Source organism: Panicum hallii, chromosome 9, assembly GCF_002211085.1.
Source record: "Panicum hallii strain FIL2 chromosome 9, PHallii_v3.1, whole genome shotgun sequence".
NCBI classification, from domain to species: domain Eukaryota; kingdom Viridiplantae; phylum Streptophyta; class Magnoliopsida; order Poales; family Poaceae; genus Panicum; species Panicum hallii.
Window position 1 is genome coordinate 70,013,851 of NC_038050.1, and position 16,858 is coordinate 70,030,708.

The following is a 16,858-nucleotide window of genomic DNA, read 5'->3' on the forward strand; positions in this document are numbered from 1 at the left end:
ATATGGGTTGCTTTCGATCCTATCATGTATAGATCTTTCCTCGCATAGTGTTCCTGGCATATTCGCTTCTCATGATGACCTGCCTCTAATTTTCAGAGGAGGAAAATTTAAGATGACTTGGCGGCTCACTTGTCAGGTTTTCTGCTATAAATTATGCATCAGCGCATCAGCAAATGCGTCGGTCACATTGGACACTTTCTCCACTTAGCTGTTGTTTAACATCTTTCTTTTGATGATCTTAGCTGTTGTTTAACATCCTGCTTATGATGATCTTATCTATTCTTTAACATCTTTCTTGAGATGATGTTTTTTTTTTGTTTGGTAGTATTTGAGAATGCTGCCTTGGTCATGGATGTACTCACTACTCAGTAGTAATGTTTTTATATTTCAGGGGAAAATACTCAGTAGTAGTAGTGTCGTGAAAAACTAGCAACGAAGCCATAATTGAGTGTTGTTGGAAGCTTGGAATGTTCCAAAATATTCCGTGTTTGATTAGTTGTACAAAGAAAGCCAGTGATCATTGTTCACAAGCGTTCTTTCCCTGGCAAGGAGAAAGCAACCACCGGTAGCTTTTGATGTCGCAAGTTGCCTGATAAATTTATGTTAACAAGGACATTTACTGATTTTTTTTCTGGGGAACACAAAATGTAATGAAGAAGGACGCTAGCACCAAATAGTTTTGACTACGACTGGTTATACACTAGCATATATCAGGTCGAGCTGCCTTGATCATGGATGTACTCATTAGCAATGTTTCTTAGAGGAAAAGATACTCAGTAGTAGTGTTGTGATATTACCAGCAAAAAGTTATGAGTCTGAACTCTGAATGTATTGGAATGTTCCAAAATATGCCATATTTGATTAAATGCAGAAATGAAACCAGTGATCATTGTTCGCAAGTGTTCTTTTCCCGACAAGATGAGACAGCAACCACTGATGTACATAAGATCGAGCAGCATCGACAGATTAGTCTGTGGCAAGTTGCCTGATAAATTTAAGTTAACAAGGACAGTCACTGATCTTCTCCCCCTTGGGGAAAGATAACTGGGAATTAAGAAGGACATTTGCTCCAAAATAGCTTTGATTAGGACAGGTTTAACAATAGTGTTGCCACGGATGGAGCAGGGCATCAGGTCCTTCCTCAGCTTATTTTACAACTCTGCACTCCTGAGAAATATTTCACTGATTCTCTTAATATAAAGTCAGTAGAAAACAGACTATGACAAGATGCCAGTACTAACAGCAGAGAGCTGCATACAACCTAGAAAAATATCCAATCATTTTGAGAACCAAATAAGCATCCGAAGGATAAGTGTTACTGTACTCTTTTGTCGTTCTCAGTTCTCACATCAAGGTGCCATTATTCTGTGCCGGGAATGGTAAATGAGCAATGCCTCAGATGAACAAAGAGAAGCTGATAACACTTCCATCGGCTCTATCAATCCTTCGCGGTCAGGCCCAACACGAAGCACATCGGCCCAAGCTGGCCAATCTAACAAACAAAGCCCGGCCCATCTAACAACTACCGTTCCTTCGCGCGGCGTCCCGGCGTCCCCAACTCAGCAAGGCAAGCGAGCGAAGAGAACCCGTCGTCTCCTTCCGCTCGACATCATCTCCCGATTCCCAATCCCAAACCGCGCCCAACCTCCGCGGCAAACCCTAACCCCGGTGGCCCGGTCCCAACCCCCAGAATCACCGCTCTACCCGTCAATAACCCCAAATCCAACCGCCAATTCGGCATGCCCGTCCACGGAAACCCGTGCCCCTGACCTCGCCGGCGATGATCGCGTCGCAGCCGCGCCGGGTCAGGCCCCTCGCCGCCGTCTCCCTGGTGCTCTTCCTCCTCCTCCTGTACAGCCGCTCCGATGGGGGCTCGGCGCGCGCTCCAGCGCTCCTGGGCTCCGTGTTGCGCCCGGTGCACCGCAGATTCCTCTCCGATGCCGATCCTGCCGGCCCCGCACCCAGCGGCGCAAACCTTTCGGAGGTCGCTACGCTGAACGGCGAGCAGCCAGAGGATCCTTCCATCGCGTGCGCTGGCGTCGCGCGGCACGAGGGGTTCGAGACGCAGTGCGAATTCCTCCGGGCCCACCCCCAGTGCAGCTCCGGCGGGTTCGTGGACTACCTAGGTTTCTTCTACTGCAGATGCAATAGGTTCAGGGTGCTGGGCTACGCCGTGCTCGGGGTGTGCCTGGCGGCGCTGTTCTATATGCTGGGTAACACTGCCGCCGACTACTTCTGCTGCAGCCTCGAGAAGATGTCAGCCCTGTTGCGGCTCCCGCCGACAGTGGCTGGTGTGACGCTGCTTCCATTTGGTAATGGGGCTCCTGACGTGTTTGCAAGCATTGCAGCGTTTATGGGGAGCGGTGCAGGTGATGTGGGGCTGAATAGCGTGTTGGGCGGAGCCGTATTTGTGACTTGTGTCGTGGTTGGGGCAGTTTCGCTGTGTGTCGCAGAGAAGAATGTGCAGATTGATCGAAGGTGCTTTGTGAGGGATGTTGGGTTCTTTCTTGTGACTCTGGTTGCGCTGTCTGTAGTGTTGATCGCTGGGAAGGTGACTGTTTGGGGAGCTATGATGTTCGTGTCAATTTATGCAATCTATGCATTTGTAGTGGCTGCAAATGAGGTATTGAGGAAACATGCCCGGAGGCTGAAGTTTGACGTGGTCACGCCATTGCTGCCTGTGAGGGGAAGTATCTTTGAACAAGGAACAGATGAGGATGAGTCAGTGTACAGTTCACTTCTTGTGGAGGATGCAGATGGTGAAGCCTCCCAAATAAACACATCCTTGCCTCAGTGGATGTGGGCTTCTCATGTGGCCATCTACTCAAATCATGCGACTGGAGTCGGTTCCCCTGATAGCTCAAGACCATTGTGGGGTTGGAGTGAAGGAGAAGCGGATACCTCCACGCCTAATATCTCCAAGCTGTTTTTGTTTATGGAGCTGCCCTTGACGATACCAAGAAGGTTGACTATTCCAATTGTTGAGGAAGACCGCTGGTCGAAAGAGTATGCTGTTGCAAGTGCTTGCTTGGCACCTGTTCTTTTGGCATTTCTGTGGAGCAGTCAGGATGGGGTATCCACCAAAGCTAGCATAGCAGCATATGTGATAGCTAGCATTTTGGGGATTGGACTAGCTGCTCTGGCTTTCCTGTTCACCAGTAGTGAACGCCCTCCACGGAGATTTTTGTTCCCTTGGGTTTTTGGAGGGTTTGTGATGAGCATCGTTTGGTTCTACATCGTCGCTAATGAACTCGTTGCACTTTTGGTTGCTTTGGGTGTGATATTGGGGATCAATCCTTCAATTCTTGGGTTAACAGTTCTAGCTTGGGGGAATTCAATGGGTGACTTAATGTCAAATGTTGCTCTGGCGATGAATGGAGGTGATGGAGTGCAGATTGCTATGTCTGGATGTTATGCCGGACCTATGTTCAATACACTTGCTGGTTTGGGACTCTCAATGCTTCTCGGAGCTTGGTCAACAGCACCCAGTTCGTATGTTCTTCCGCAAGACCGCTCTCTTATTTACACTATGGGCTTTCTTGTCGCTGGATTGATCTGGGCTCTTGTTATGCTGCCGCGAGGTGACATGCGGCCTAATAAGATACTTGGAATTGGCCTAATTGCTCTTTACTCAGTTTTTCTTTTTATTAGGGTAAGCAATGCTATGGGGATATTGCCACTACCTGGCTTGAGTTAGTATATGTTCTTGTACTGTAAAGATGCGATGCACATCAAACTACTTGTCCTTGATTGTCATTTTTACAAATGAAATGGAGTTATATGGTGCCCTTCCATTCTGGCCTTGTGTGTCAAATTGTGTATGTTCTTGGGTTCGGGTCTTTTGAACAAAAACTCAGCTGCAACTGGTGTACGAGTGTATCTATTTGTAACTTTCTCTGCATTCATAGTAATATTGTAAACACTGCCATGATCTTCCTGTTACACACCTGTGCTGTTGGTCTTCCATGAACTAGCTAATCAGTGCATACTTGCACAGCACCATCTCCTTTTTCTTGCTCTGGATCTGGCACTTGTGTAAGTTATTAGCGGTATCTCATGTTGCTTCTTGATGGTACTCAGAATAAAATGCATCATTATCCATATAACCTCATCTTTTAACTGTTTAACCTGACTGTTCACATGTAACTTTAAACTCAATCCAAATATATTCCCAATTTATTAGCTCTGACAAGAAAATACTGAGATGTGCGCTGGTTAAAACCTTTGAAACCTGGAAATGGGAACCTCTGCAAATAGTCAGAGTGAAACAACTTGCCAAGAATCAAACAGGCAAAATTTGATACATGTGGTCTCAAAGAATGCTCTGCATAACCAGCACTTCGGCACATCGCCATGTCTGCAACTCTGCATTCCTCTTTTGTTCCTTAAGCTTAAACTAATTGTTCCCGATTTAATCGTCCGATCAAAATGATGTATTGCTATTGCTGTTTAGAGTCGGATGACCAAACACGAGAACGTCGTAGTACCTTTTAATGGGAAAGTCCGGAAGAGAAGAGAATGCTAGCCAGGAGAGAAGCAGTCAGTTCACTTTGCTGGAGCTGGAGGCTGTGGGAAGCTCCCTCCATCCCTCACCTCAACCGCTTCATCATCCAAAAGGTGATTTCAACCACCAATGCAATCTTAATTCGAATATATCTTGAGAGCACTTTCAGCCAGGAAGTTTCAGAACTTGAAAATCTACGGGTTTCTTCTCAACAATAAAAGAGAGAATGGTTTCCAGTTTCCACTCAATTTCCCAATTTTAAGCCAATTTTCCTAATTTGAACTTGAATATCATCGGACTTTTAACTCAACATGCTAACTGTCATACACTCATACTTGGGAGTGCAGCTTCTTAAGGGCGGATGTGGAGGCCAAGTAGGCCAACGTTCAATTCCAAACTTTTATTTCGAACTTTTCTATTATACAGAGTATATTTGATTTTCCTAGTTTTTTGAAAAACTATTTGATTTTCCTAGTGCTTGTGGATATCCTGATCACCTACTCTCCAGAAGAGAAGATTCAGTTTAATTGAGGAGTGAAACTCGCATAGATCTGCTTGAGAAGCAGTGCATTTCCTCAAAACAATAATAGTGCATTTAGCCGTAGAAAAATGAAGGGAAAAAATCAAGGGGTCTCTTCTTTTACACAGCATCATATGGAGATGCTGTTAGGCACGCCGCGGCACGTGACCCCCGGCGGCGAGCTGGGCGCCAGCAGCTCGTACGGCAGCACGCCCGCGCCGCACCGGTTCTTCCTGCCCTGGTCCGCGTTGCGCCGCTCGATGGTCTCCTCGGCGCGGCGCACGTCAGCCGCGAACATGGCGTGCGCCGCCACGGCGCCAGCGTCGCCCGTCCACGGCTCGTCGCGCCCCTCCCCGAGGTACTCCTCGTCGGGCGAGTGCGTCGACAGCGTGTCCACCACCGCCATGAACTTGGTGGCCTCCAGCACCCCCGGCATCGCGTTCAGGAAGAACCGGTGCGGGTCCGCCAGGAACGCCGCGTACTCGGCCGCGTCGCGCTCCGGGTCCGGCAGCAGCCGCCGCATCAGCGGAGGGCGGTTGGGGACGTACCCGCCCAGCGGGTACTGCCCGAAGTTGAGCGCCGCGTGCTGCGCCGACGCCAGCCAGATGAGCGTGGTGAGGATGGACGCGAGGTCGTCCGGCGTGGAGAGCGTCGGCCACCAGGGCGCGTGCCGGATGTCGGCGTGGCCGACATGGACCGTCTCGTGGTACCATCCTTGGAGCTCGTCGTCGGACTGCACGGTGCCTGCGTCCGGGTAGTAGAGCTGCACGTACGACTCGACCCAGCTGCGAATGGCCGACCACAGCAGAAGCCCGTCGTTGGCGTAAGGGTAGTCCTCGATGAGGAGCCTGATGCCGTGAGGCTGCGAAGCGTCCTCCACAGCCACTCCCCTGAGAAGGATGAACCCGGAGCGGGAGGATGTCAGTGACCATGATACTGCAGAGCTTTGTGATTTGCAAAATCAAGCAATGGCTTGTGGTAATGGATGGGGCAATGGCATGCCTGCGGACGAGGTCAGAAGGGAGGCCCTCAAGGTCGAACCGCCAGTGGTTGTGGTAGTATGCAGCGCTGATCTCGCCGGAGACAGGGCCAGGGGTGAAGCAGGATTCAATGACGCCATCCGCGCTGATCAGGCTCTGCCGGGCAAGCGCATTGATCTCCAGCGTGTACCGCATGTGGGGGTGCAGGAGTTTAAAGATTGGGTGCATTGCGCTCATTCGCCGATGCGCTGCCAAGATGAATGGCTCCATTATAGCATGTGTCCTCAGCCTGAAAGTAATTTTCAGGTTAGCATTTCATGTTTCATATTGTTAGAAATTGCCTGAAGTGCATTTGTAATGTACTCAAATATGTGTTCACCACAATAACAGTTAATTCTGAAATCCATACCAGTGGTTTACAAGCTGATGGACGCCGGCGTCATTGGAGCTGACATGAGCTTTGGCAAGCATCCAGAGCCAGTTGGAGGTAGCATCACAGGGAGGGGTAAGGACCTTGCTAGGCCGAGGCTCGCCTGGCTGGCTTGGAGGAAGACTAAGTTCAATGGCAATTGGTTTCAGTGTGCCAGCTTGGGTAAGGAACAAAATTGTCCGGGTTGCATATGCCTTCCTTCCCTCTATCGCATTAATCCGGTCCAAGAACGGCAGGTAGATATCATGGTAGTCTAATATGAATAGCTTTGCCTCGTCCATTGCCTACACTCGTGACATGTGATCAAAATCAGCAGAAGAAAAAACATTGGCATAAAACTGAACACAATTTTAGGCTTCATCATATTGACAATACCTGTTGTACTGTGAGTCCATTGAGGTGACAAGTGATGTCTGCTTCTTTAATCGATGATTCTGGTGATCCATAGATTGCAGGATCCAGCTTGCTCACTGGTGGGAAAACCTATTTTCATATAACCACTAGTAAAGTACTACTCTAAAAAGAAGGCTATGGATTACTGCTGTGTTGATCAACATCTAAATCATGTTTTCACTTCATTACCGTGAGCCTCGCAATGTTAACTGGGTTTATTCCTGCTACAGTCTGCCGAGCAAACTCGTCATCACGGAGCCATGCAAACTTGTCCTCTGTAGAATCAAAGTATGAGCATTAGAGCAGCAGTTCTCTGGGCATGAAGGCACTTGAATCGAAGAACATCTGGCGTTGGCACACTTCAAGCAAAAATCTAATGAATTTTACTTACTGGAAAGGATGCTAGGTGTATCATATCGAAGCATCCCCTCACTCGATTCCTGAATCTTTTGAACAAGGGGTATCTTCTGGAATAGGTGCTCCTGGAGACCCAACTTCAGCCTGAGACCCTCCTTGTAGAGATTATCAACGTGGTGGAAGCCTTGAAAGTTGTGGGTCTCAGCTGAGATGGTTGCAATCATCGATGGGATAAGGGTGTGAAGTACTGCCCGGAGCCTTCCTGCTGAGAAGGCTCCCTGCTTCAGCTCCTCAAATGCCTCATCCCGAGGTACGTATATCCGATGCGGTTTCTCTACTCTGCTCTCAGCCAGCATGCCTACACCATAGGGAAATGCACAAATTAGCCACACTGTCTCTATGAGATGAAAAGCAGACATGGTTAGTCTTCAAAAAATTAATGCAACCAACTTGTAGTAAACTGCTTGATCGCCCATCTTAGATGCCATAATTTACCATGAATGATTAAAATTTAGAAAAATCCTCCAGTAATAAATCCTATGGAAAATCTTAATTCCTATGAATTGAACCAAATTATGCAAATTAGTTTCACTTTTCTCTGGCATATATATCTATTCAAATATGTTTATAGGAAAGCATGTGGTTGCTGGCACAATTACAAGCTGGAAACTTAGTGTCATGCAATGGATAACAGAAAATCAATGGAGAGAAACGGCAAGGAATACTTTTCTCTGTATTTCATTGTAGACTTTGTAATCATAGCATGGAGAACATTCAAGAGTCAGTTTGCCTCAGAATGGAAAACACAAAGAATCTGAGAGCAATAGCACACACAAAGAATCTGTAGGTGTTCCTGGTTGCTACTACCATTTGGTCATGTACATCCAACCTAACAAATGGAAATGATCATTACTTATCAACACTATTGACTCATAAGGAATTTTCCAATGATCCTTACTCTTGACCCAGAAGGAATTTTCCAATGATCCTTATCTGAGCCTGTTGAATTGTTCTTCTGCTGCAATGTGACAACTCAGTTTTTCTTTTCTCCATGGAGCGTGTTGAACAGATATTTATGACCAGATCTAATTTTCAGGTATTGCTCAAGTCAGGTGTGAAACACAATTCTGAATCATACGTTTTTTTTGTTCAAAATTTGGACAGCATCAACCCACGTGGTCATGGTGGCTGATTGGTCAAGCTGTCAAGTCTGAAAGTGACATGCCATTTGATCAAAGTAGAATTGGACATGCACATATGCCATTGTGGCTGTAGTTGGAAAATAACATGCACCGTTTTGTCTTACCTTTAGCCAAATTATAATTTCCACTATCTGCCAACAATTGCAAAGGTAACAGAACTTACTGGTATCAGTTGGTGGACGACCAGTACGGCATCGCCGCGGGTAAGGGATTTTCTCGCCTCCAAGGATCGGCCTGATGAACTCTTTCCCTCGATCTGGATTCCCCAAATCATTGTATGTCGCATAATCATATATTCTGTCAGATAATTTTCGCACTCCTGTGCCATCTCCTCTCAGGTCCTTCAGCTCCTTATCCCTTAGTTCTCTAAGCCCAGGTGGTGTTTCAGATGGTAAATATGGCTGCATGAGATTACCCAGGTCTAATCAGAAACATGATGCTACAAATTCCTAATGGATAGATCAATGCTTGGTATTAGTACCAAACTCAAATAAAAAAGGTAATCTGGTAGGCAGCATATGGGGGTTACAACCTAAATCTGGCTATATGGTGGATCTACTTATATTTATGGATTTTCAATGGTTCTTGATTTATTATATAGTAAACTGTAACAGGTCGGCAGAATATCAGATTTGAAATTGCTGGTAAATTTTGGAAATTAACTGAAATACACATGAACTAAGGATTGATGTCCCACTAAGCTCAATTAATCGGTGTCCTACTAGCAAGAAGGTTTTTTTTCCTGGGAAGGTCTACAGATATGTTCTACTGAGGCCTATTTAAAAACTGGACATTTAAACAGCTCGTAGACGATGACATATCAGTTAATCATGCCTTTAAACTGGGCTCCTCGTTTTACAGTTAATGACCTCCTTTCGCTATCAACATCAAAGAAAAGGATGCATGACCAGCCTGCTTATTTAGCAAAGGATTGATGTTGCAGGCACATACTTATGGCGACCATCGAGTACTAGAAAGTCCAGGTCTAGCCATAGACCCACAAAACGTGTTTCTTGAGCTAATAAAAAATCAAAATGCATTATGCATACTTAGAGTACCTTTTTTTTCTCTAGCAGAAAATGTTAATATTACCTTGTTGCTGAAGAACACCCTCTTGGTCGGCAGTTCCCTGGTGGACTGCACCCAGGAGTTGCAGGCGAAGTGCACCGGCCCACACGGCAGCCCGCCCTCCAGGACGATGCTCTCCAGGAAGAACTCCCGGTGGTGCCGGTTGGCCACGGTGATCGCTCCAGGCTCGCCGAAGTCTGAATCCACCATGAACTCTGCAGTGTACACGACGTGCTCTCCCTTGCTGCCCCTCTTCTGGCACCAGTCCTTGATCGATGCCTGGCCGCTCTGCATCGGCTTCTTGGTCCCTGGCCATTGACGTGGCACGAGCCGGATAAAAGTTAGAACGGCACTAAGAGGAAAAGTCAAATACGACATGGAAAGCGACTGCCACAGCTTTGGCTAGGCGATCACATGGCGCGAATGGAGAGGCGGGGAAAACACGTTCGTTTCAGTATTGCACAGTGACTCATTTGAGCTTGAATTATTCTGCAGTGATCAGGACGGGACTACGGGTAAAGGGAGCTTCGCGGTGCTCTGAAGACTGGGAGGAAGGAAGTCCTGCAAAAACTCTGCTCAATTTGTTCTCTTCTTGCAGGATCTTGGAAGTCGTGGTCTAGTGAAAGATGCCAGTGGTTGAAAAGTTGAACTGATCCAGTTGTTTAGGGCCTGTTTGGATCCAACGGAAAGAGAAAGAGAAAGAGCAAAACTTTTGCTCCTTTGCACTTTTGGATCCAAACACCCCAAAGTGCAAAAGGGCAAATGCTACCGTAATTTTGCTAATTATGGATTAATTAGGCTTAATAGATTCGTCTCGTCGTTTAGTCCTCATCTATGTAATTAGTTTTTTAATTAAACTATATTTAATACTTCTAATTAGCGTCCAAAAATCTGATGTGACAGGAGCAAAAATTTTACCATTCGCCCTTTTGCCATTTGCCCTTGGATCCAAACATAGCCTTAGTTCTTCTCTCTCTTTTTTCTGATTAAATAATTTGTTGGAAAATGCAGAGCGAATATACTAATGCAGAGAATCGCGCACACGGCCTTATCATGTCTCCATTATTGAAGATCTGATGATCATGTGCATCTAGTTAGCATCTTCCTCTGATTGCTGGTTCCACCTACCGATCACGGTCAACAGACGGAGCTGCCCAAAAAGGCAAGAACTTTGCATATCCAGTTCCCGATAGCTCTAGCCTCTAGCAACGATCGTAAGAAAGGGAAAAAAATCTAACAGCTCCGAAAGGTTCAAGCTTGAGAGAGCAAAGTCAACTCGGACGAATAGTGGTCCCAATTGGAAAAGAAGTGGTGAATTGGACGAGGAGCAAGCAAGGGGGGAATGGGGCGCGGTGCTTACTGGGGTGGATCTTGGTGCTGATGAGCTCGAGCGCGATGCTCCAGCCGACCATGTCCCAGAGCGCGTCGAGGTGGCCGGCCAGCGCCTCCTTGAGGTCCTCCTTCTGCTTCCGGCGCACCGTCAGCGCCGCCCGCATCAGCACCTTCTCCGGGCGCCCGCCGCCCTCCACCGCGCCATTCCTCCCGGGCGCGGCGAGCCTCGGCAGGTCCTCGCTGATGGCCGCCACCGCCTTGACGCCCCGCCGCAGCTGCCTCCTCCTCCCCTGCTGCCGCGGCGCGGTGTGGTGGAACGGCGCGAGGCAGAGCTCGTTCGCGCCCCGGCGCCCCGGCACCGGCGGCCTAGCTGCCGCGGGCGTCGCCCGCCGGAGGCCGGTGAGCTCCCTGCATGGCGCGGCCATGCTGCGCGCCCGCTCGCCCTCGGGGATCTTTCGGCTTTGACCCTGCGCAGGTGGGAGCTAGTGAGGTGAGGTGGTTGGCGTCGTTGTTGTGCTGGAGCACCGGCCGCCCCAGCGCTGCACACTGCGGCAGTAGGATTTTGGTTTAGGAGAGGAGCCGCGTCAGCTGAGAGTCCAGTACACAGCCTCGTGCGCTCCTGCCATTTTATATTCGCGTTTCGTAGTCGGCAGGTCTGGTCGTCTGGATGGGCGGATGGCGATGGACCATGGCGAGCCGGCGACTTGCACGGAAGCTGCTTGGTTCGTGTTCATCTGAACCCGCGCTTGTTCTACGGCACGAGACAGACATCTTCAGAGCGGAAGGAACAGTAGTCATCTGAATTGAAAATTGAACAGCTCGGAGTTTCAGACCAGGGAAGGTTGCAATCAGTCTCTGAAAAAGGATGCTGGCTTCTGTCTTGCAAATTGCAACGATCCGTAGAAACCAACCACCAAGTTAGTAGTTTTTTGTCATCGTGCGGGTCCGGATCGCGCTACGTGTGCGTGGACAGAGAAATGCAGTCGCCCACGTGGCAATATACCGCGTGCTCTTTGACCATGGAACTATGAAGCTGCCCACGGTTTTCATGTTTCAATCTGCCGAAAGCTCCGATGGATCCATTGTGCACCGAAATTCGTGCAACACCCTTTTGAAAAAAGTAGCATGTTAAATCATATCGTGTGTACTGCTTGTAGAGGGGGTGCTACGGGCTCATTTCGGCACGTTCCTTTTTCCTTTCGGTTCTTGTTAAAAAATTTTATTGGGTCTTGTTTATACTAGCTTAATGAAGTCGGACTTGGCATCTGTATTGTATAAGACAAGCTCTTACTAATTTTTTTTGGTGATGTTGCAGCAGGGTGACGTCACTGGATCCGATTCGCTCGCCCGGTTACCGGTACCAGAAGCAACTGCCCGCGGGCATCTGGACACGTGGATCCTGGGACAGCTGGAGCCATCTTGATCGATCTCGTGTTGGCAGGAGACAAATCGCACGCAGTTTTTCCCCGGCGTAAAAAGGTGCCTCAATGCCCCCGCCGGCGACGGCGAGCTAGCCATCCCTGCGGCGGCCGGCTGCCGGTCGACGGCGGCGGTAGCGTCGGACGGTCTCGCACGCGCACGCCACGACGTCGGCACCCGACGGTCTTTCTCTGAACGTCTCAATAATGGCGCTGGTGAAAAGGGGGAGCCGGGCTGGGGCGAGAGGGACGTGTCCCCGCTCGTCTTTAGGCTGGGCGGCCGGCAACCGCTGCCATCCCAAAGCGGCAGCAAATCCAACCCCGTTGTCTTCCACCTGCTTTTGGTCGTGGAGCCGTGGGAGCCACACGAGCACTAGCTCCCTCGGCGTGGATCACCAAGGAGTCTTGCGCGGATCGCAGCACGCCACGGCTTGGATTCAGTGCGTTGACTGCTTTCGGAGGTCATGACTCATGACCGTTGGTGTTAAGTTGTTAACTACCGTGTTCCACGCTTCCAATTCGAGAATCTGTTGCTGTGATTTGCTGTGACCAAGGCTGGCTTGCCGTGAGAGAGAGCTGAGAGCTGAAGCTGACTAGAGAGTTGTTGCGTTGCGAGTGGAGAAATCACTCTGTCTACTTTTTTTTTTTTTTGAGGGGGAATCGCTGTCTGTCTACTAGGCCGAGTGCAACCTTTAAAAGTAGCATGGGCTTGGCATGGGCCCTCGCGAGTCTTTTCCATGGGCCTGACTCTCTCTCTCTCGCGTGCAAGCACGCCAACCGAGCCCAGGTGGGCCAACTCCGGTCCGCTCGGTTTTATCACCCACATAATTCCAACCATGAAAATGTAAGGGAGTCTGAATTGCCATTTAAATACCAGACAGCCAGACACAGCTTGCATTTCAAAAGAATGGTAATGTTCTGCGGCACCGAGGTCAATGCTTACACCTACCTATACAAAGCACAATCGAGAATATGTAACCTATGTAACAATGTCGAATCAGATTTACAAGGAAAATGCAAAAAAGAAAAGAAAACCTGTGTGTACATCAAAACTCTGAAAGCGTCAGCATGCCTGCAGGCTTACACACATGCCTCCAACAACACCCATGTACAACAATCCTGGAGCTAATTAACCTGTTTTTACGGATGTCTCCTCCTGTGCTAACATCACCTTCGCTTCTTGCCGCCAGCCAAGATACGAGAGTTTTTAAGCCCTCTGTTGAAGGCCTGATTGAATAGCATTCTCGTCTTGAATCCCGAGACAAATGGGAACCATGCCAGCACTGCCACCGGGACGAAGATGATGATCCCCATCTGGTACCCGTACCCCCTCGAGAGAGCCTTGACAGATCCCCACAGCCCAAATGCCTCGGCCACCGGTATGGCGGTATACTTGCCTGTGATATCTGTTGTAAAGTTCACAAATGGAGCCTATGAAATGTTTTCTATAGCAATCTTAACATTTTCGCAGTAGACATCTGACAATTTTTATAGCTTGATACTAGGCCCAGCAGATGGCATTTAGGGGCTAGAGAAATGAAATTAGACGGATAATGCTGACTGACATACCTGCAGAATGCCCCATCCTGTGGGTGCAAATGCAAGGAAGCTTGCGATATGTCACCAACTGTAAGATGAAGAATGGCGAAAATAATTGCCAGCGTTCCAACAGATCCGATGAACAATAACAATTTAAGAAGCCCGAACAGAAGCTGGAAATCCACAATAAATTTTTTCTTCCCATGGATACCACCTAAAGAAAGATTCTGATTAGCAACTTAATAAGGGCAGATCCATTTTGAAGAACTTAAAAGAAAACGAGTAACAAGATGCACATATATTTCAAATCAGCATATACTTGAATTTAAAACGTAGCAGGCAAATGAAAGTTTACCTTTAGGACCATCACCACAGCAACAATAACCAACCAAGAAAGACCGCAAACCTGAAGCCACAAATTATATTTTTAGTTGACAGCCACAATAATACTGTCACTGCTTCTAAACAACAAAAATAATCATGCGAACAGTATTCAAAGCGGTTTATCCACCAAGACTTGTGTTCTATGAACTCTTTGAAGAAGGAAACTCAAATGAAAGAATAACTTACAGAGATGCTTTTGTTGCCAGAAGAGATATTCAGGTGATACATGATACCGTATTGGAATATGAAGAATTTGAGAGATGCTATGATCTCCCAGAAACAGCCCAGTAGACCTGTAGACTGCAAATGTTCTGCTCCACCTTCCACCAGGATTCCCAAGCTTTGTTGATGGGTTGAAGACCGATGCCACCTCGACTACTAATCCACTTGGTCCAGTCATCTACTATCTTTTGCCACTCAAATCTTGATGGGCTGAAGAGGAATGGAGCGAATAGCCAAGTGATTGCCAAGAACCACATTGAGATGTCGGAAGTATATAGGCAGATAAAATCTGTAGCAACATCATCATGTAACTGATACAGTACTAGCAGTAACATCAGCTCGAGTCCTTTCAGTAGGTGGCTTCTGGAGTACATCCATTAATTCTCAGCAAACCTTACATGGCAAACAAAACCTCTGCCAGTTGCTCTATATTTTGCATCATCATGGAGAATTGTGCTGCCAAAATAATGTGACTTTGTCCCAAGGGAGAAAGTGAAGAACACTGAACAGAGCCGAAGTTGAATGATTATAAAACCCCCTAGGGTGAAACCTCTTTCTAGTCCAATCTCCATAAACATTGGCAAGGGCATCAAAAGACCTATCTGAACAATAGATTGAGATCCCATAGCTGCTTGAAATGCACGATTTCCTCTCATCCGCGCTTGCTTCATAATTGCAGACTCAAGTCCGCTTAATGCTAAGTGAAGTTTTCCGTGCAAGGAAACATACACTATGATGACAAATATCTGCAAACATTGAGACAAGAGAATGAGAAACCATGCATGACGGTCAACTGTACACTAACAAATATAATGCATGCTACTGCCCTAAATACGTTACCATCGAGCAAATATAAAACCCAACATTAAAATAGCAGGAAAGCATTCGGAAGAAGTGAAAGGGATGACCGAGCCAGTAGACATCTCTGCAGCACAAAGATCATTTTCCAATTTTGGAACTTACCTCTGCTACGATTTGTGTCACTACGATACTGTTGTTACTATCCAGGCTGACATTTCTATTAACAAAATGGTTACACTAGGTTGCATAGAGTCTTCCAGAAATGTGATGAAACCAACCTTCAACAGAAAAGAACAAATAATGCGATGACCTTGTACTGAGGAAAGTAAACAACAACTGATTGCTCGAACTATGCCTACCAACACTTAGGTGTGAAAGACATATCCCCATGACGAAGTTCATCATTCGTAGAAAGAATAGTCAGTATCAATGAAATTGTTACCAACAAACACGTGCTTATGGCCAGGTTTTCACTTTCTAACCCATTTTTGCCTGCTCGGCTTCCATTCCTGCTATGAAACAGCAACACAACAGGACCAAATTCAATTACCCGTCCATGACTGAACTGAACACGTGCAAGACATGCTCCGAACTCTCATTCTTCTTACCATCATGCTCATCTGACTCTTCAGTTCCAATCCTTTGGTCCAGATCCACACACAACAATGCTGCCATCCTTTCAGCCAATCCTGGCACTTCCCGCAACTACAAATCATCAGCATACAAGCATAAGATCACCCATAATACAACAAAATCATGTTGATTGTTGGTCATGCATAGATGATAACAGAAGAAGCAGATAAGACATTTATTTTCTATTTTTAAACCAGTGGTGTAATGACAATCATAGGTCCAAGTTAACTATAACAGTTGAAATTCTAGCTGCAACTTCAGGAATGACTACTGATTACCGTATAGAATCACCAACTATCCACACCTTCAGCACGCATCATGATTAATCTGAATGAATCAATGACAAATCTTCAAATTCGCTGTTATTATTATTCAGCAAGGCGCCACAAAAAAACGTACTGTACCAGTCCAAATCGAAACACTTGGTTTCGTTCCTGAATAAACTAGCTCAACTCATCCAAGCACACCAGCTTGAGCGCATGGGGGAGGCGGAAGACGAGCGGGCCCTCCGTGGCGAGCACTAGATGCATCTGCCTCCCGCCCTCGCAGGGCTCGACGGCAAAGACGTCCCCACCGTCGAAGACCTCGTCCCCGAGCTTGCTGTACAGCTGCTCGTGCAGACGCCGGACGCCGCCAGCAGGTACGCGTGCACCTGCGCGAAGTCCTCGTAGCTCCGGATGCGGCCGTCGGTTGCGGCGGTCGCGGGTGACATGGCGGTAGCCTCCGGCAAGCGGCGGCGGCGGCGTGTTGGGGTCGGGCGAGAAGAAGGGTTTAGAAGCCTCCTGCCACCGGCTGCCGTCCTCTGCCGACGACGGCGAGTACCGGGAGCACCGATCCGCACGGAAAGGTTATCCACTCGGAACCAGAACAAACGCCTGGTGTCTGCCGCCGGCGCCGGAGGAGAGCGGGGAAGTCGCGTCACATTGTGGACGGCGGTCACAAAATTTGCAAATTAACCTCTCCTTTGGATCGCGATTATTATCCGTGATCCAACTATTTAGAAAAACCCCCCTAAATCCGATTATTTACTGAAAACCCCCTGAAACGGATCGCGATTAATAATCGCGATCCGGAT

General features: G+C 47.7%; 2 protein-coding genes and 1 pseudogene across 2 annotated transcripts; 1 reads left to right on the plus strand and 2 right to left on the minus strand.

Moving 5' to 3' along the window:
- The first annotated feature begins 1,555 nt into the window (after positions 1-1,555).
- On the plus strand, positions 1,556-3,814 carry LOC112872609 (cation/calcium exchanger 4-like). Its single transcript, XM_025935668.1, has one exon. It carries the CDS (start codon positions 1,781-1,783, stop codon positions 3,695-3,697), a length of 1,917 nt encoding a protein of 638 aa, XP_025791453.1. The 5' UTR covers positions 1,556-1,780; the 3' UTR covers positions 3,698-3,814.
- A 1,175-nt stretch (positions 3,815-4,989) lies between these two features.
- On the minus strand, positions 4,990-11,398 carry LOC112872608 (probable lipoxygenase 6). Its single transcript, XM_025935667.1, has 9 exons — positions 10,815-11,398; positions 9,479-9,762; positions 8,550-8,787; positions 7,219-7,542; positions 7,017-7,102; positions 6,810-6,917; positions 6,414-6,718; positions 6,027-6,293; positions 4,990-5,914 (listed from the first exon to the last, which is right to left on the minus strand). Exons 1-9 carry the CDS (start codon positions 11,209-11,211, stop codon positions 5,155-5,157), a joined length of 2,769 nt encoding a protein of 922 aa, XP_025791452.1. The 5' UTR covers positions 11,212-11,398; the 3' UTR covers positions 4,990-5,154.
- A 1,671-nt stretch (positions 11,399-13,069) lies between these two features.
- LOC112873970 lies at positions 13,070-16,723 on the minus strand (annotated as a pseudogene).
- Between the last annotated feature and the right edge of the window lie 135 nt (positions 16,724-16,858).

Coding starts and splice junctions, on each gene's coding strand:
- LOC112872609 (XM_025935668.1), top strand. CDS start 1,781: ATGATCGCGTCGCAGCCGCGCCGGGTCAGGCCCCTCGCCGCCGTCTCC.
- LOC112872608 (XM_025935667.1), bottom strand. CDS start 11,211: ATGGCCGCGCCATGCAGGGAGCTCACCGGCCTCCGGCGGGCGACGCCC. Junction 6,294..6,413: donor CATCAGCTTGTAAACCACTG/GTATGGATTTCA, acceptor AATTACTTTCAG/GCTGAGGACACATGCTATAA. Junction 5,915..6,026: donor CCTTCTGACCTCGTCCGCAG/GCATGCCATTGC, acceptor CATCCTTCTCAG/GGGAGTGGCTGTGGAGGACG.